General features: G+C 45.5%; 3 protein-coding genes across 5 annotated transcripts; 2 read left to right on the top strand and 1 right to left on the bottom strand.

The window, feature by feature from the left end:
* Window positions 1-31: 31 nt before the first annotated feature.
* On the top strand, window positions 32-7,184 carry Tmx2 (thioredoxin related transmembrane protein 2). 2 transcript variants are annotated; one of them, XM_029535764.1, is made up of 8 exons: window positions 32-356; window positions 2,035-2,095; window positions 2,326-2,439; window positions 2,905-2,981; window positions 4,908-5,014; window positions 5,191-5,256; window positions 5,357-5,486; window positions 5,986-7,184. In XM_029535764.1, exons 1-8 carry the CDS (start codon window positions 168-170, stop codon window positions 6,127-6,129), a joined length of 888 nt encoding a protein of 295 aa, XP_029391624.1. In that variant the 5' UTR covers window positions 32-167; the 3' UTR covers window positions 6,130-7,184. The 2 variants fall into 2 exon arrangements, with proteins under 2 accessions (XP_029391624.1, XP_029391625.1); XM_029535765.1 differs by lacking the exon at window positions 5,986-7,184 and having other exon boundaries at window positions 115-356; window positions 5,191-5,245; window positions 5,357-5,449.
* A 281-nt stretch (window positions 7,185-7,465) lies between these two features.
* Selenoh (selenoprotein H) lies at window positions 7,466-9,194 on the top strand. 2 transcript variants are annotated; one of them, XM_029535766.1, is made up of 4 exons: window positions 7,466-7,955; window positions 8,047-8,192; window positions 8,311-8,415; window positions 9,027-9,194. In XM_029535766.1, the coding sequence occupies exons 1-3, from the start codon at window positions 7,852-7,854 to the stop codon at window positions 8,409-8,411; spliced, it is 351 nt and encodes a 116-aa protein (XP_029391626.1). In that variant the 5' UTR covers window positions 7,466-7,851; the 3' UTR covers window positions 8,412-8,415; window positions 9,027-9,194. The 2 variants fall into 2 exon arrangements, with proteins under 2 accessions (XP_029391626.1, XP_021050336.1); XM_021194677.2 differs by having other exon boundaries at window positions 7,472-7,955; window positions 8,311-8,440.
* An 860-nt stretch (window positions 9,195-10,054) lies between these two features.
* On the bottom strand, window positions 10,055-16,595 carry Btbd18 (BTB domain containing 18). The gene is made up of 2 exons (XM_021192057.1): window positions 16,472-16,595; window positions 10,055-12,102 (listed from the first exon to the last, which is right to left on the bottom strand). The coding sequence occupies exons 1-2, from the start codon at window positions 16,593-16,595 to the stop codon at window positions 10,055-10,057; spliced, it is 2,172 nt and encodes a 723-aa protein (XP_021047716.1).
* Between the last annotated feature and the right edge of the window lie 3,085 nt (window positions 16,596-19,680).

Below are 19,680 nucleotides of genomic sequence, written 5' to 3'. Positions count from 1 at the left end.
ACTATTTAACTCATTTTCTGATCCATTATAGCACCCAATAAGAGATCTACATCCGGGTCTGGAGGCGTTGCATCTGATATTTGGTCCAATAGAAGCCTTGCTGGTGGGGGCGGAGGACGAAGATTTGGGGAGCGGGAGTGAGCCTGCGAGAGAGTAGGCAGGGAAAGATGGCTGTCCTCGCGCCTCTGATTGCTTTGGTGTACTCGGTGCCGCGACTTTCTCGATGGCTGGCCCGACCTTATTGCCTTCTGTCTGCTCTACTTTCCATTGCTTTCCTCCTCGTGAGGAAACTGCCGCCGATTTGCAATGGTCTCCCCACGCAACGCGAAGATGGCAACCCGTGTGACTTTGACTGGGTGAGCGCCCCCTGCCTTACTAGCTCTCGACCTTGACCATCCCTGCCCTGCAGGTGCATGTGAAAATCTGGGAGCAGGTTTCGGGATGTAGCCGCCTTGCATACTGAGTGCAGAGCCTAGGCCGTTATCTAGTCTTAACCTCCGTGTTTAAGATGGAGAAACAGATTACAGGGTTTCCATCACAGATGAACAGTATTCTACCGTGACTCCAAGTTACCTGGGGCGCCAGTGAAGAAGACAAGGCCAATAGTAGAAATACCATTTAAATTTTTTTGTTTAATTTTTAACGAAGTGATCACAGTGTAGTTAGACGATTTCCCAAGGTAATACTGCGTTCAGAAAGTGCTGTCTAACCGTATTAAATTCTCTGATAGACTGGCAGACGTAGGTCGCTGACTCAACAAAATAAATGACTTGGATGGAAAATCGAATACGCTGGGGATAGTAACTATGCACACTATCTTCCTGCGGTGGGATAGAAAAACAGAGAAGATAACAAAAATACGAGGTGGGGGGAGGCCCCTCAACCATCTAAGAAGCAATATGTAAGAACAATTTGCCGTAAAGGTTGTGGACATAGAGCTAATATTTTTTTTCCTATACAGGTATTTATGCTAAAATAGCAATGACCAAGACTTAAGGCCTAAAGGTATTGATATAACCTTGGGCAGGCCTCACATGTTCTGGGACTCTCAAATAAGATTATTAACTTTGTTTACATTAAAGATACAATACTGTTGCCAGGCTTTGTGTTGTACCCTTTTGATCCCAGCTCTCTGGAGACAGTGGCAGGTGGACTTCTCTAAGATTGATGTAAGCCTGGTCTATATAGGACTTTCTAGATCCATCAGGACTACATAGTTAGACACTAACTCAAAACAAAAGAACACACCAGATACTCTATTTATCTCAATCCCTGTACTCTAGAGTCTTTCTTTATAAATTCATTCTGCCAGGTGCCTCTTAAGAATTGCTCTATGATTTCATTAGGCCCTCTGACGATAACAGCTTCAAATCCCACCAATATGGTATAGATGACTATGGTAAAGAAAATGAAGTGCTTATGTTTTTCAGTCTTTTTGAACTCTTTCTCCCTTGACCCACATATTTAAGACTTGAGTGCCAGCTTGACCTATGAAAGACAAAACATCATAGCCTCAGCTATATATCAAGAACCTTTCTCAAAATCAAACGACAAAAAAGAAGGCCCGAGCTTGAGAGGCTGAGGTGGGAGGAGCACTGGGAGTTTGAAAGAACTCCATGAGAGTGCGCGCACGCACACACACACACACACACACACACACACACACACACACACACACACACAAAACTGTCGTTAAAGAAAACCAGTGGGGCATGGTTATCCACCCCAATAATCCTACCGTACAGACTAAAGCAGGAAAAATTGCCTGGGCAAGATAGTGAGACCAGGTCTCAAGGACGGGAGGAGGGATGGAGGAAAAAGAAAAAAGAGAAAACCCAAAGGCCGTGGATTTGTTGAACAATACCAGTCATTTGCCAAGGGTAGACCCCTTTGACTTGATGGTACCACTACTCCTCAGCCAGTTCCACTTCTGTCTGTCTGACTGACTCAAGCTGGATCTCGTTTTTTGCATTTCATAGTTTGCCCCCTGTGCCGTCAGACCGGCTCACCGCTTTGTTGTTGTATATCTTCCAGAGAGAAGTGGAGATCCTGATGTTCCTCAGTGCCATTGTGATGATGAAGAACCGAAGATCCAGTAAGTTTAGCTGCTGTGGACTGGGTGGGGTTTGGGACTCATGCCCTGCTGAGGCTCCTTTGTCATGCTATAGGAGGAACATAGTGAAAGTTGTATTTAATAAACTAGTTCCATATTTCATGCCAGGGGCTAGTTTCACCTTGGGCTTCTAAGATCCTCTCCCTCATGTTCCCATTTCAAAGAGAGTGGGAGCTTCAGCCCAGCCTGACTATGCTATCTCTGTGTTCCAGTCACTGTGGAGCAACACGTAGGCAACATCTTCATGTTTAGTAAAGTGGCCAACGCCATTCTTTTCTTCCGACTGGATATTCGAATGGGCCTGCTATACCTCACGCTCTGCATAGGTGAGAAAATGGCTTTTATTATGCTAAGGTTCTACAATGTAATAATTTGAAATAGCAAAGTTCTTTGATAAAGGTTTGATTTTTTGTTTGTTTGTTTTTTGTTTTTTTGTTTTTTTGTTTTTTTGTTTTTTTGTTTTTTTTTTTCGAGACAGGGTTTCTCTGTATAGCCCTGGCTGTCCTGGAACTCACCTTGTAGACCAGGCTGGCCTCGAACTCAGAAATCCGCCTGCCTAAAGGTGTGCGCCACCACGCCCGGCTAAAGGTTTGATTTTTGAGGACCAGATTCTGATCCTTATCTTGCACCTAGTGAATTGTATGTGTAGCTCGGGTGGTGTTGACTTAGACTGGGTTTTAAGAGGAATATGTGCACTTATGTATTCTTTGATGACTGAAATTCCTATGTGAGTTTGCAAGTAAATCTATAACAGGCCTTGTTATCTTTTAATATTTTTTCTCTGTGTTCAGTGTTCCTGATGACCTGCAAGCCCCCCCTCTACATGGGTCCTGAGTATATCAAGTACTTCAATGATAAAACCATTGATGTGAGTATCTACTTTCTGTTTCTTGGTTCCTGCTTTGTGGTTTTGTGTTCTTTATTCTTTTTTTTTTTTTTTTTGGNTTTTTCGAGGCAGAGTTTCTCTGTATAGCCCTGGCTGTCCTGGAACTCACTTTGTAGACCAGGCTGGCCTCGAACTCAGAAATCTGCCTGCCTCTGCCTCCCAAGTGCTGGGATTAAAGGCGTGTGCCACCACACCCGGCCACACACTAAATTCTATACCCCAAGATATGGTGGCTCCAGACTAGTGGAGCCTCATGTATAGCCTCATGTATATATAGCTCATGTACCAGCCTTTGTTGTATAAACCTTGCTTTGCAATTTAAACTAGTGGTTTAATAAAACTTGTGACAGCCAATAAGGCGGGGTGGCGGGGGAGGGGGATAGAGCTTGAGTTAGCAGATTTGGGGGTCACAGGTAGGGACCATGAGGAGAAGGAGCAAGTAGAAGGCAAAGAGGGAGAGGACAGGAGGTCTCTCTGAGTCATGACCAGAAGTACGTGCCAGAGGGAAATGCCTGCCTAGGACATCAGACTGCTGGAGCAGAAATAACTCAGAGAATCAGCAAGCGTTTGGTGACCATAGCTGGGGTGGTAGCCAAACTAGCAGGAAAGAGTTAGATTAGGGGTAGCCCCAGTAACTGTGCGGACTGATAAATATCCTATTATTTATGTCTCATTTATTTGAAGCCAGATGGAGATAAGTTTAATTGTATTATTCTACATTGCTGCAAGGTTTTTTGTTTCTTTGTTTTGTATGTTTATTTTGTTTTTTTGAGATAGGGTTTCTCTGGTTAGTCCTGGCTATCCTGGAACCTCTTCCATAGATCAGGCTGGCCTCAAATCAGAGATCCTCTTGCCTCTGCCTACCAAATGCTGGAATTAAAGGCCTGCTTAGTGGGTTGCTGTAAGTTTGAGGAAGTGTAGGCTACACAATGAGTTCTAGAGCAGTTCCAGCTCCATAGGAAACTTCTGTCTCAGGAAAGACTGCTAGGCCGGTGAGATGGGCTTTGTCAAGTGAGGATATTTGCTGCACAAGCCCTGACAGCCTGAAACTTGGTCGCTGGAACCCAGGTAAAAGTATAGTTTGAGAATCAGCTGCACAGGTTTGGCCTCTGGCCTCTTTAAGTGCACCATGGTGCACATACACACGTGCTGCGCACACACACACACAAAAATAATAATTAAAAATAAACTTAAAAAAGAGTCCTTGCTGCTAAGCCTCAATCTTCAGGCTAGAAGGAGAAAACTAAATGAAGAGGGCAGTGGCATGTGTGTCTACACTCACACAATAAATACAATTAATTCTCTCTCTTTTTTTTTTTTTTTAGTTATTAAAAAAAAAAAAAAGATTGCTGGGCAGTGGTGGCACACGCCTTTAATCCCATCACTTGGGAGGCAGAGGCAGGCAGATTTCTGAATTTGAGGCCAGCCTGGTCTACAGAGTAAGTTCCAGGACAGCCAGGACTACACAGAGAAACCCTGTCTCTAAAAACCAAAAATAAATAAAGAAATAAAAATCTAGGACAGCCAGGACTACACAGAGAAACCCTATCTCTAAAAACCAAAAATAAATAAATAAATAAATAAATAAATGAAAGATGGCCATTACAGCTGGGAAATCCCAGGGGAAGGTCCATCCCCTGATTAGTAATATTTTACAAATAGTTATTTTAATCCCCACCACCACCTCTTCCCCTCCCCCACAAAAGTGACTTTTTTTTTTTTTTTTTGTGGTAAAGTGCGTGCCTCAGATGTATTAGGCACTGGATTCAATGCCTGGCACCAACAGAGAAACCTGGAAGCATTGTCAGGGCACCTGTATGGGAAAGGGGAAGCCTTCGACCGGTGCCGGTCTGAGCCTTCTCAGATGCCCAGGTGATTTGCCCTCTCTCTCTTTCCTCTGTGTGGTAGGAGGAGCTGGAGCGAGACAAGAGGGTCACTTGGATTGTGGAGTTCTTTGCCAACTGGTCTAATGATTGCCAGTCCTTTGCTCCCATCTATGCTGACTTGTCCCTCAAGTGAGTATGCGCAGTGAGGCATATCAGTAACAGAAACGCTGTAGCTCCTTTTCTTTGTCCTTAAACCTCACATATCCAAAGTTGTTTCTCCCTTTCTTACCTAGGTAGCTATACTCTGACTCCCTCGATCCATTCCTTTATTTTTCAGTATGTTAAATAATATATTTTTTTTGCAGGTACAACTGTTCAGGGCTAAATTTTGGGAAGGTAGATGTTGGACGCTACACTGATGTTAGCACACGGTATGTAGATGCTTGGGCTAAAGACCTGAGTGAGGATTACTGGAGTGATGTGAGTAATGTATACAGGTGCACTGTACAGAGTCCTCATCTGACCCTGTAGGTACAAAGTGAGCACATCACCCCTCACCAAACAGCTCCCTACCCTGATCCTGTTCCAAGGTGGCAAAGAGGTAATTCGTCGGCCACAGATTGACAAGAAAGGACGAGCTGTCTCTTGGACCTTTTCTGAGGTACGTGAAACACATGGGCAATGGTTTGGAGAAAGATACACAACAGTGAATGGGCTTTATACTTAGTCTGGGTTTAATCCTGAATTCTGACACTTGCCCACTGTTTTTTGAGGATGTAGATTAGTTACAGGATGTCACCTATTAAGTCAGCAGATTTATGTTATATGCTGCTAATGCTGAGGAAAAATGATAAAGACTTGGTCTGTGAAGTGCCTGTATTCATTCTGTAGCCAATTAGGTTCCTCATCGCTAAACTTCAGTAAATGGGAGGCAGTACCACCTGGCTCATAGTGCTTTACAGTTGCATGTAGATACAACTCTTGGCACAATAACTGGCCTCTAGTGAACACTTAAGTATCAGAAAAAAGGTAGGTTAGGCAGATAGCTGCCCTCTGGTTCCTCTGATTTATAGGCTGTGCTTAGTTGAATACTTCTTACTCCTGATCTCTGAACTTTACCTTCCCACCTAGCGGTTATGTGTTCATCTCTTTTTGCATAGGAGAATGTGATTCGAGAATTCAATTTGAATGAGCTATACCAACGAGCCAAGAAGCACTCAAAGGGTGGAGACACATCAGAAGAGAAGCCTGTGGACCCTGCTCCCACTCCTGTGTCAGATGGGGAAAACAAGAAGGACAAATAGGATCCTGTGTTGTTTTTGCTTCCTCTCCTGTCAATTTCAGGACCCTTTGAGGCTCAGACCCAGCTCTAACCACAATCCTTGCCTGAGGCCTTTTGATTTCTGTTTGGCTGTGCCTGGGTTGGGGCACTGTGCCTGCTTCTGATTTTTAAAGAAGCATCTTGGGAACCATGAAGTATTCTACTATGAAGGGCTCATCTGCCCTGGCCAACTGTTTCTCGAAGGGAATGATCTTATGGATAGAGGTAGAAATGGTTTCCCTCCAAGGTTGGGTCAATGTGTAAATTGCTATTCAACACTTGGATATTACCAGTCTGTGGTTTAATTATTCCTCCTAGTGAGCTTGCAAAGCATAGACTAAAACCCTGTTAGATGTCAGTATAAAGCACTTAGAAGTTTTCCTCAAGGACCCCCTTCTTCCTTTAGGCCTTTCTGTCTTGATCTGTGCATTAAGAAATTTAAGTTTGGAGCTGGAGAAATGGCCCATCGATTAAGAAAGAACACTGGTGGCTGATTTTCCAGAGATCCTGAGTTCAATTCTCAGCAACCACATGATGGCTCAAAATGGGATCTGATGCCCTCTTCTGGCATGCAGGCAGAATACTAAATATAATAAGTAAATCTTAAAGAGAAAGGAATTTAAGGGGTTGGAGAAATGGCTCAGTGGTAAAGAGAATTTTTCCAGAGGACTCAGGTTTGATTCCTAGCTGCCACATGGAGGCTAAACCATCTGTAACTCTAGTCTTAGGGACTCCAACATCTGCCCTTGACCTTGGCTGGCACTGTATGCATGTAGTCCACAAACACATGACAGAGGAACACATAAAAGGCTTGTATGTGTTATTTAAGGTCACTGTTCCCAATGAAAAGCCTTCAACCAGGATTTTCATCATTGGAAATAGAATTGAATGGCCATCCTGTGTTGTGGGAACTGAGAAGGGCAATAAAAACCTGAGAGGTTCCTTTGTGTGGTGGGGCCTGAAGAAGCAAGCCCCATGGCTGGATAGTAGTTCTCTCCTGTCCCACAGCTTTCCCTAATAAAGGGACTGTTCTTTTGATTGCCTTGGTGTTTCTCCTTTATTAGTGGGCAGCTGCAGGGGGACTGCTGTTTTGTTTTTTTAATCCTAAAATTGAATATCAGTTGGAGAGATGAACCTTAACTCACCATCCTCTTGATTTCACCTGGGTGTCTCAGAAGATAGGCGCCAGCTACAGCGTCTGGATTGTAAATGGCTCGGGTTTAAAATACACTTAACCGTTCCGTTTGGTTTCACTGCGTGGGGATGTGGATTAACAAATTCGGTGCGAATTAGCTAGTTTCTGTAGTCTATGTACAAACGCCCTGGAAATGTGGAGTAGACTTCCCTGGGATTGGTCTGAGGATCCTTGGGTAGGAGGTATAGATACCGAAAGCCCCCAGCCAAAGGAGGCTTTCCAGATTCTTTCGTCTCCGCTCAGTGTGGTTTTCTTCTGGGGCCCAAGAAAGACCCCCTCACTGCTGTACAATGTGGTTTGACCCGGATTTCCGCGCCGACTCCCTTTTGATAGCGTGGTTGTGCTTGAAGGTCCCGCCTTCAGATCACGTGTCCTCCCACCCACCTCCCGCGCTCTTCCCTTTGCTGCGAGATTTGAACTTTACATCTGTGATTCCCAGCTGCTGGTTTAACCCTCCGGAGTTGCGTCGCTCCTTTATTACACCAACGCTTCATTCCCGAGGTCCGCGCCATGGCCCCTCTCGGAAGAAAGCGTAAGGCGGGAGCCGCGCCTATGGAGACGGTGGACAAGCGCGAGAAACTAGCGGAGGGCGCGGCCGTGGTCATTGAGCATTGGTGAGGGGCTGGGGAGTCGAGGAGGGCGGGGAAGAGTAGGCTCTGGCTACTGAGACCAGAGACCCCATTTGCAATCGCTTGTTGTCTGTAGTACGAGCTGACGCGTCTACGGCCGCCATGCTGCTGCCCTGAGCCAGGCTCTGCAACTGGAGGCCCCAGAGCTACCTGTGCAAGTGAACCCGTCCAAACCGCGGAGGGGCAGCTTCGAGGTGACGCTGCTGCGCTCGGACAACAGCCGTGAGTGGAGGCCGCGATGGGGGGAGGGGCGAGACGACACTCCCGGCCACCTGATAACTGAGGGGAGGGGGTACCAATGAGTACCACCATAATTTGGCTTTATCCCATCCTTTCCCAGGTGTTGAACTCTGGACCGGTATTAAGAAGGGCCCTCCACGAAAGCTCAAATTTCCTGAGCCTCAAGAGGTGGTTGAAGAATTGAAGAAGTACCTTTCATAAAGAGGTTGGGAAAGAGTCCTCATGTTGAGGTTTGCATCGTGACCAGGGCATGCACACTGGGATAGGCAGGGAAAGTCTCCTTACCGTTATAGTGTATTTTCCATGGGATTCGGGATTTTCGAAGAGGAGCTAAATTGTAGAATTCCTGATAACACTCCCGACACCCCCCCAAACAAATCTAAGTGCCATTTATATTCCCTTGAGTTAGTTAAGTCTTGGCCTGAGGGCACAGGCAAGTTTTGTTTGCTAATTCAGTTTTCCACCTCTGGTGTTATTTTAATTCTGAGTCTATTGCAAATCTTAACCTTTCAATAAAGTGTGGCTTACCTCTAGTTAAGGTTTTTCTGCCTTGTATTGGCAGACTCTTTGCTATTACTTTACCTGGGCTTTTCTGGGGTTTGTTAGTAATCTGTGAGATGAGGCAGCATCAACTCACCCCGCACTCCCCACTTCTTGGTTACATGGATTTGATTTTTGTCCCTAGTGTTTCATGCATGTTGACTGATTACTGATGGAAGGTGAAGTTAATGAGCTCCAGAGTTGTAGGTGGAGGTGGGCATGTCTCCTGGTCCTTGTGATCGAACCCTACTCTGATGTTCCCTTCTCTGTTTGCAGCTTTCAGTCCCTGGAGATGTTGAAGCATTTATGATGGTGCACGGCCAAACTTAAGCTATGCACCTGAAGCCATAGTTTCTTCCTCACCAGAAGTGATGGTTCAGTTGTGAGGCAGCCCTCCAGCAAGGCATGTAAAAGTGTTTCAATTGTTTAATAAAGGCTCAAGTATCTGAGAATAAGCATCAAGTTTAAATTTTGTCTTAAAGAATGGATAGAAACAGCTTTGTGGGGTTGTTGGTCTTTGTATTTTTCAGAGTGTAGAGTAACTTGTGTCTGGAAATTGTAAGGCCTATAGTAAAACATGTAAAACACTTATAAAACAAGAATGTTGCTGGGTTTGGTGGTGTATACCTGCAATCTCAGCACTTGGAAGTCTGATGGGGGACTGGGCCAATCTGGCCTACCAGAGACCCTTGTTTAAAACAAAACCACAAAGCAAATCTTTTTTAAAGCAACTACTTTTAATCTACTTCTCGGAAGTGGTCATGGAAATAACATCTTTCTGGCTTCTGTGGTAACTTTTCCTTGACTTCCCATACCGGCAGTGAGTAAGCCCCATAGGCTGGGCTTAGTGGCACAAACCTGTAACACTAGCTACAGGAGGCTGAGGCAGAAGTCAAAAGTCAAGGCCAGCTTGGGCAATTTAGAGATCCCACTCATTTCAGTGTTCTACCTAACATGGCTTCATTCCTTCTCAAACCTTTGAATACAACCACAAAACAGTGCTCAAAGTTTTCCTGAATTTTCAGTGACTGTAAGATGTCTCATGAACTGGGAGGCCTACTCATAACTATTCTTATGACCTAAGTTGGGTACCACATAGTTTTGTCACTGAAAAATGGATTACAAAGAAATAGCTTTGTTCATAATTTTCTATCCATGGTATTGCTGTTTGACTTCTGCCTGGTGCGGAAACCTGAGGAGGGGAGATCAGTTCTGAGGAGGTGCTTGCTTTTCTGCCAAAAAAGCCTTCTGTTGATGAAAAGTTGTCACCCTCCTAGGAGCTCTAACCTGCCCTCCTGCCTCCACTATGTGAGTATATCTACCTCAGTTTCTGACTCTGAGGAAGGGTCAGGCCAAACAGAGGTAACACTAGTGGGTCCCAGCTTCCTTTCCACTGTCCAGTCTACCACATCAATCTCTTCATCTTCAGAACTACCAGGAAATGGGTCCAGTGGTTCAGGGTTGGCAGACACTTCCCCGACTGCCTTGGGAACAGGACACAATACATCATCCATGCCTAGGGACACTTCCAGACTTGTCTCTGCCCAGTTTGAGCATGGAGGAGAGAGATCATTATAAGACCTCTGAGAAGGGTCAGAGGAATCAAGGTGGAGAAGTTTTTCTCCCTGACCATCCAGTGGCTGGGAGCTGGTAATTTCAAGGTCTGGAGTCCAAGAGCCTCTTAGTGAAAGTGCCTCTCTACTCACCTCAGTGGGCATGACAAGGGGGCTAAGGGGCTCAATTGATTCTGTGTTCTCAGAGCTCATGACAAGGGGACTAAAGGGCTCAACTGGCTCTTTGTTCTCACTAACTGGTTCCTTTTCCAATCCTGTGAGGTCTCTGGGCCAGAGTTCCATGTCTGGCAAACACCATTCCTCCCCTTCAATCCAATTCTTTCCTGTTTCTGACAGGTGATAACTTGGGGTTCTGCAGCCTTCAGCCCCAGGACTCTCCAAAGATCCTACTGGTGGCTCAATATCTGAGCCACATAGCATAAAATCCAAAATCTCTTCCAGTTCACTGGTAGCTGCAGCACTTGTGATTCGATACTGCTCAGCCTCACAAGGTTGGCCAAGCAAGGTTGTGTCGAATGTGTAAGGCTCTCTGCAGTCAATATTCAAGTCAGATTCCTTCCCTGTCAGCATTGGACTGGATCCAAACTCTGACTTCACCACAGGGTGGTCTGGGGAGTGGCTAGCAGAGAGCAGAATGTCTTGAAGCCTAGGGCTCTCTGGGGAGTCCTGACACAGTTGTATTCTAGCAGGTATTTCCTGCTCATTAACTGAGGACAGCAGAGTTCCAGGAGGCTCTTCTACATCTGAGGGTTCTAGGATCTGGGGGCTATCTTGAGTGTTTCTGAGGGGAGGCTCCTGTACCACCTCCCAGCAGGTACCATTGACAATCTTCCTAAGTTTTACTCTTCCAACCTGCCCCTCCTCTACAGAGTTGGAGGTAGGGGCTCTGAATTCAGGGCTCTGCTTCTTGTTCCCACCCATCTTCCCAACATCAGGTGGGTCTGGAGTGCTCTGTAGAGGACTGACTTCCCCTGGTTTCTGCTTATCCATACCCTGTGCAGCTTTACTTACAGTTCTCTGCCTCCAAAGACGCCGGCCAGGGGCTGTGGGCATTGAGCTGAGACCACTTAATATGCTGGAAGGTGTAGATGTATAGACATGTGGTGAAGGCTTTGAGCGACTCAGCCTGATCTTTCTGGGCAACAGTTGCTCATCCACAGAAGGGTACAAGCTGGGAAGTGCTGCAGGACCAGGGTTACTCTTGTTTTCCTTAGGTCCTTCTCTCTGGCTTGATGGAGATGAGCTGCTTTCTTGAGTCAGGCAAACTCTGGCTTTCTTCTTGAGTTGAGTGTCTGACAAGCTATCTGCATTTGGCAGGTTGGTCTTTTTGTGAGCTCCCTCTTCTTCCCCTAAGGACTTCAACCTCACTGCCCCAGGAGGACTAGGAGTCTGGGTGACAGGCAGTGGAGTTCGAGGGCGGCTCTTGGGTCCCACCACTCTGGCAGAGATTGGTGCAGCACTTGGTGGTTGTAAGCACTCTCTGTTTAGTCTTCGGCCCTGTGGAGCCTTTACTAACTTCCCACCCTCTAGCTGAAGGGTTTCCAGCTCTGACACTCGGAGCTGACGGGCAGCAGACAGCACATCCTGGGCTTCCTCCTGAGATACTTCCATCTCTGACGTATACAGGAAGTCCACAAGCTTCCTTAGTGTCTGGATCTTTAGGCCTCCCAGCTCCAGTACAACCTTCTGACCCTGAACTGGCCTTTCCCGCTCCAAGCGTTCTGTGAAGAAGGGACTGCAGGCAGACAGGATGCAACAGTGGGCTGGGACAGCCTCACCTCAAAAAAACAAAAACAAAAATAAAAATACACTTATTATGCTTTTTCTCTGCTTTGGTTTGTTTTTAATCCCAATAACAACAAAAATTACTAATTTGGAGATGAGAAAAAAACAAACAAACCTTAAGCAACAGTTTGAAGAGTGGGAAAATATGAAACAGTATCAGCTAACCAATGTGTTTAGGGCTTTAAAAACCTTGTCTAAAAGTTCAGAGCTGAGATTGAAAGAAGGACCATCCAGAGACTGCCCCACCCGGGGATCCATCCCATAAACAGCCTCCAAACCCAGACACTATTGCATATGCCATCAAGATTTTGCGGACAGGACCCTGATATAGCTCTCTCTTGAGAGGCTATGCCAGTGTCTGGCAAACACAGAAGTGGATGCTCACAGTCAGCTATTGGATGGAACACAGGTCCCCCAATGAAGGAGCTAGAGAAAGTACCCAAGGAGCTAAAGGGGTCTGCAACCCTATAGGAGGAACAACAATATGAACTAACCAGTACCCCCCAGAGCTGTGTCTCTAGTTGCATATGTAGCAGAGGATGGCCTAGTAGGCCGTTAATGGAAGGAGAGGCCCTTGGTCTTGCTAAGATTATATGCCCCAGTACAGGGGAATGTCAGGGCCAGGTAGCAGGAGTGGGTGGGTTGGGGAGCAAGGCAGGGGGAGGGTACAGGGGATTTTCAGGATAGCATTTGAAATGTAAATGAAGAAAATATCTAATAAAAAAGGGGGGGAACAAAAAAAAAAAAAAAACCAAAACCTTGTCTAGGGCTGGCAAGATGGCTCAGCAGTTAAGAGCATTGATTGCTCTTCCAAATGTCCTGAGTTCAATTCCCAGCAACCATATGGTAGCTTACAACCATCTGTAATGGGATCTGATGCCCTCTTCTGGTGTGTTTGAGGACAGCTACAGTGTACTCATGTCCATAAAATAAATAAACAATTAAAAAAAAAAAAAAGAGCACTAACTGTTCTCCCAGAGGTCCTGAGTTCAATTCTCAGCCACCCCCCCCCCCACCAAAATATACCATGTCTAAGTCACATTTGGTGGTGCATGTCTATAACATCAGAAGCTAACAGGTAGAAACATCAGGAATTTAGTCATTCTGAAGGCCAGTATGAGCTATATATGGTATTGTTTTAATTTTTTTCTTTTGGTTTTTCAAAATAGGGTTTCTCTGTGAACTCCTGGATATTCTGGAACTCCCTCAGTAGACCAGGTTGGCCTCAAACTCACAGAGATCCACCTATACCTGCCTCTGCCTCTAGATTGCTGGTATTAAAGTGTGAGATTTTGTTTTCATAAGACCCAAACAAACAAAAAAGCTTTTCTAAGTGCTTGACATATTTTGAACCTTTGCAACTATCCCATTAGAATAGTACGTACATTTTTTAAGACTTTCTACACTCATAAGACTTTGCCATTTGTTTTTGTTTGCTTATTTCCAGACAGGATCTGGTTATACAGCCCAGCCTGGTTTCAAATACATGAGTCATTTGAGAAGAGTAATTAAGGTCGTACACCACCACATCAGGTTCTAATTCTTTTCTTTGTGTGTGTACATGCATATTCGTGAAGGAGTGATATCTGCATGCTATAACATGAACATGGAAGAGAACAAGCTCAAATGTCAGTTCCCACCTTTCACCTTGACACAGGATCTCTTTGTTGTCCTCCATAATGCCAGGCTATCTGGTCTCCAAGTTTCCCAGTATTCTCATGCTCCTGCCTTCCGTCTAGGCAAAGGAGCTCTGAGACTGGAGGTGTGCACAACTATACTGTTTTACTTGGGGTCTGAGGATTCAAACTCAGGTTCTATATTTGCATAAGTTTGTTACCCATAGAGTGATCTCCCTAACTCCTATAGTTTACATTTAGGGTATGTGGAGGCTAGAAGATGACCTCAATTAATCTTCTACCTTATCCTTTGAGAGAGTCTCTCATTGAACCTGGACCTCACCAACCTGGCTAGAGTAGTTGGCCAACAAACCCCAGGGGTCCATCTGTCTCTATATCCCCTGCACCGGGATTACAGGAACATATATATCAAGACACTCAGCTTTTTATATGGGTGTTGACAATCCAAACATAGATATTTGTGCTTTCAAGGCAAGCACTTTACCAATTAAGCCTTTTCCCTAGCCCCTATCTATTTGCATATGATGTGTGGAGGCACAGTTGTGTGTGTGCTATAAAATATACATATAGGTCAAAGAATAACTTGTGTTTTTCCTCATTTTTCTTTGATACAGGGTCTGTCTCTTTCTACGTGTTCCCTATGACAGCCTAGCTGTCCTTTGGGCTCCCAAGGTTCTCCTGTCTTCTGACTCATCTCTTTGTAGGGGTGCTGGGATTATAGAGTGTTGCACTATGTGTTTGGGTATTAGGGCTTCAAGCTTAGGTCCTCATGCTTGCACACCTAGGACTTATACCCAGTGAGCCATTTCCCTACTCTCTTAGTTATTTTGGGGCTGGGTACCATGTTATCTATTCTGGTGTAAAACTCCCTATGTAGTCAAGGGTGACCTGAATTTCTGATCTTTGTGCTTCTACAGCATGTACCACCCCACCTGGTTTAATCTGTGCTGGGGATTGAAACCAGGGATTCATAAAACTAGGTTAACACTCTGCCAACTGAACTATATGCTCAACTTCTATTATTTTTTAAAAGATTTATGTATTTATATTTTATGTGTATGTATGTTCTGCTTGCATAGATGCCTGATGCTTAAGGAAGCCAGAAGAGGGCGCCAGATCTCTTAGAACTGGATAGCCTGTAAGCTGCCGTGCCATTGCTGGGAACTGAACCGTGGTCCTCTTGTAAAACCGACACAAGTGCTTTTAACCAATCCCTCTAGCCAATACATCCCCCTGCCCCCCCCCCTGCCACTTTTGTTTAGTTTTGTTGTTTTGTTTGTTGAGACAATCTGGGCATGAAACATGACTTAGCACAGGAAGGTACTAACAGCCAACCAGACCTGAGTTCCATCCCCGAAGCCCACTAGATAAAAGGAGAAAACTGACTCCTGCAAGTTGTTTTCCGACCTTCACCTGTATGCTGTGGTACACCTCCCAGCCCACAAAACAAACGATATAAGTGTGTGTGACAGAGCATGAGCACACACAGGAGCAGCATGCATGAGTACACCTTACTCTGTAGCCTGAGCTGTCCTTGTGATCCTTTTACATCAATTTCCTGCCTATCTTCAAGATTTGTTGTTGTTGTTGTTGTTGTTTTTTGTTTTTTGAGACAGGGTTTCCCTGTGTAGCCCTGGCTTTCCTGGAACTCACTTTGTAGACCAGGCTGCCTCTGCCAACCAAGTGCTAGGATTAAAGGCGTGCGCCATCATGCCCAGCTATCTTCAAGATTTACTTTTTTTTTTTCTTAAATCCAGGTTTCAATTATATATCGAGTACTCCATCCACACAGATGCATATGTACCACATGTGTGCCAGTTGCTAAGAGGGCACTGGATCCCCTGGAATTGGACTTAAGGATGGGTCTAAGCCAACGGGTACATAAGCAACAAATGTCCTTAGCCAGTGAGCCAGATCTTTACAGCCCCATTCTAGTTTAATTTGAGGGGTTAAAAAAATGGTAACAGTCTAACTTTTTTAAAAAATGGTTTTATGTTTTACCTATATATTTATCTGTACACCACATGTGTGAGTTGCAGACAGTTGTAAGCTGAAATGTGGATTCTGGGAATCGAACCAGGATCCTCTGGAAGAGCAGTCAATACTCTCGGAACCATTAAGCTATCTTTTCAGCTTCCCAACAATTTTACTCTTGAGAACAGTTTTAGAAGGGCTGTGGATTATAGCTTATTTTGTAGAGTGCTTGCCTACAATGCACAAAAACCACAGGATTGATCCCTAGCTCTGCATCAAATTAGGCATGGTGGAAAATTTAGGAGGCAGGAGAATTATAAGTCCAAGGCCTTTTTCAACTACATAGAGTTTGAGGAAAACCTAGGTTGCATAAGACCCTATCTCAAAAAACAAACAAACAAACAAACAAACAAATGTATCCTAAGCCAGGTGCTAAAAGAAAGCCTTTAATCCTAGCCCTGGGAAGGCAGAGTCAAGTTTCAAATTCCTGAGTCTGAGGCCAGCCTGGCCTACAAAAAGCAAGTTCTACATAGTGAGACCCTATCTCAACAAAACAAACACCACTACCTACAAAACCTCATACCCTCCCAAAAATAATTGTCCTGGAAACAAAAAGCTTTTTGTCAGCAAGATTACAATATTTATAGCTAATAATATTCTTTTGGGTTTGCAGTTTACCTCTGGCCTTGAACTCATTTTACCTTGTTTGTTCTATAGTAATTGTTCAGTTCAACCTCAGTTAATTTCTTACCCTCTGCCTGCAGAAGGGCATCACAAAACACACCACTCTGTTGCTGGTGATGAAGCTGTAGAAAAGCTATCCGGAGGAACCGGGGGTTCCTGTACAGGATTTTGGAACTGGCAGAAGAGCACATGTTGTATTTGGTTAATAAACCTTCTAGGTTTTCCTGATTCAGATTCCTGTGGGGAGATAATATATTTCAGTTATGATTATCCCTAACTTACGTTTTTGTCTTTGAAATGGCAGAGAAAATTTAAAACCTAATGAGTTGAAGAAACACAAGCTGAGAAGTTGCCCTGAGGATAATGTCAAGAAAGACACTATTATGACAGGGGCAGTCTTGGCTCCGTTCTGAAGTAGTATAGCTGTATTAACATCATGCAGGTGACCTAACTTCTCAGAGACTCATTTTTCTCATGCATGAAATGGAAATAACAGTACTTAACTTGTAAGGCTTCTAAAAAAATTTAAGCCAGACATGGGGGAGCATGTCTAAAATTCCAGTTCTTGGGAGGCAAAGGTAGTATGATTAGGAATTCAAAGCCATCCATCCTCCCATAATTAAGTAGTTCAAGGCCAGCCTAGGCTATAGGAGACCCTGTCTCAAACACAGAACAAAACAAATGAGAGAATTGTGGTACACGTCTGTAATCGAAGTAACTGAGAGGGGAAGGCAGGAGGACTGTGAATTTGAGGTCAGCCAGCATGGGCTGCACAGGGAGACTGACTCAAAATAAAATTAAATGAGTCAATACAGGCAAGACTGTTTAGTACAGTGTGTGCCTAGCACAAAATAACTATCTCCCCAAGTGTCTGTCTGCTATCTTTTTTGGGGGGTGGGGTGGGGGGTTGAGACAGGGTTTCTCTGTATAGCCCTGGCTGTCCTGGAACTCACTCTGTAGACCAGGCTGACCCTGAGCTCAGAAATCTGCCTGCCTCTGCCTCCCGAGCACTGGGATCAAAGGTATGCGCCACCACGCCTGGCTCTGTCTGCTATCTTTATTACTCAGTTTTTCTCATTCATATTAGCACTGAGACCCAACTCCTGCAGTGCCAACTACTTGCATTTCTCCTGAGCACCACAGCTCAGAATACTTTGAATTTCACACTTTCAAAAACTCTACTGCTAGCTATAAAAGTGACTCTGCAAAGCCATAAGCACTTTACTTTCACTTATTACACTAACCAGCAGAGGGTGCATAATCAAGACAAGACAGGATTTGGGAGGTCTTGCATAGAAACAGGACCACTGTTGATTGACCGAAGTGGGCCTGACTGACATCAATTTGCAAAACTGTGGACTTTGTGTCCCTGGGTAACTTCCTGGCTAACAGTGGATCGAGGAGAGGTAAGCAGTTGACTCTTCTCCACCAAATAAAATGAATATCCTAACCTACACTTCTAGTTTGTGGGTGTGTGTGTATGTGCCATGACCACTTCCCCACCTCCACTCACCGTACCACTGTGCGTTCTATTGCCGGTACCGTTACGTAGTTTTCTGTCAGGTAGCACTGAAGAGTCCAAACAGTTCACATCAAAACTATCAGGAAAGAAAAGAGGAAATAAGTAAATTAAGAACGAGAAACATCAGTTGGGCTTGGTGTCCCTATGTCTGCAATCTTAGCTATTATTCAGGAGGCCAAGGCAGAAGAAGTATTATATGTTTCAGACCAGCATGGGCAATTTAGTGAGCTCCATTCTCAAAATAGAATTTAAAAAGGAATGGTGGTCCAGTTCAGGGGTAGAAGTCTTGCCTGGCTTGTGTGTGGCCTTATACTACAAAAGAGGGTTGGGGTGGGGTGGGAGGGGCAGGGCGTTTTGGAAAGACTATTAATTTTCCTCCCAGCCCTCGGAAATGTCGAGAGTGAGGCCCCAGTTGCAAGGGTTCGGGAAGGATTTCCAAAGCCTCAATGCCTTATCCTTGTCCTCAGAGCCAACCTGGAATTGTCCTGCAGTAGAATCTGTTCCCGTTGTCCTCACTTTCCTCTGGTCCTCTTGTCCACTTGCTTAGTCTCCTCCTAATGTCCTGCCTCAAGCCGAAAGGTTGCGCCAAGCAGCAGAGGTTGGCCCACAGCCTCAGCGATTCCCTCCCGCAAGAAATCGAGGGTTAGTGTCGAAACGGCGGCTCAGAAGGCCCTGCAAAGCGGGTCACCCCGCACGCCTGGGGCCCCCGGGCCCAACTCCTTTGAAGAAGGCTCTTGGGCGCGAGGGTTGCTGGGAACGGAGCAAGGCGCTAGCGGAGGCCTGAAATCAGGGCTGGCCCTCGCGGTCACCGCTGGCTCTGTCCACACGGGTTCTGTAGTTCCTCCTTGGCGCCCTCGGGCCGCTGCGGGTCTCCAGCACCCACATGCACTGCGAGTGATGACGACGAGGGTCTGAGGCCACGCGGCCACTGCGCGCTGCTAGCCTCGCGCTCCGGGCGTCGAGGGTTCCTGACTGCTTCCTCCCTTCCTCCCTCCGCGCGTCCGGAATACGTCATCCTCATTGGACAGCCACTCCTGGGCGAGCCAATCAGACGAGGAGGGACGTCTGGGCGGGAGGCGAAGTCTCGAGGGAGTTGACGCCCCAAGGGCAGCTGGCTGGTCACACGGGCCTGCATGGAAGGAGGCTTCTGGAACCTGCCTCAGGAGGACAGGGCCAAGACGGCTGCTTAAATTGGGAGGGCTTCGAAGCGGTTGAGGTACATTTTTTTGTTTTCGATGTGCGTGTTCTTCTTGAAGAGGCTGCAAATAACCGTTGTCCTGGCTAGAACCTTCTAGACCTTTTGGAGAAGAAACAAACATACGTTTCTGCTTGCAATATTGCTGATTAAGATAGGTATTTTCTAAGACTAGAGAGGTTCAGGGAAAAAAGAAAGTTACGGGACTGGTTTCTGTCGCACCCCCCCCCCCCAACACCCATGGATTCAGTTCCAGTCCTGAATCTCAGAGAAGTGGTGATTCAAATTGTGGGGAGGCTCAGGTTCGGACTACAAGCTTTTCAGCGATGGTACTTTAAAAAAAAAGATCTTGTTGGTTGACTTGGTTTTTTGTTTGTTTGTTTGTTTGTTTGTTTGTTTTTTGGTTTTTCGAGACAGGGTTTCTCTGTATAGCCCTGGCTGTCCTGGAACTCACGCTGTAGTCCAGGCTGAACTTGAACTCAGAAATCCGCCTGCCTCTGCCTCCCAAGCACTGGGATTAAAGGCGTGCGCCACCACAGCTGGGCTGGCTTTTTTTTTT

Source organism: Mus pahari, chromosome 3 (genome assembly GCF_900095145.1).
Source record: "Mus pahari chromosome 3, PAHARI_EIJ_v1.1, whole genome shotgun sequence".
Taxonomy (NCBI): Eukaryota; Metazoa; Chordata; class Mammalia; order Rodentia; family Muridae; genus Mus; species Mus pahari.
The sequence above is the reverse complement of the archived record's forward strand: the minus strand, read 5'-3'. Positions and strand labels throughout refer to the sequence as shown.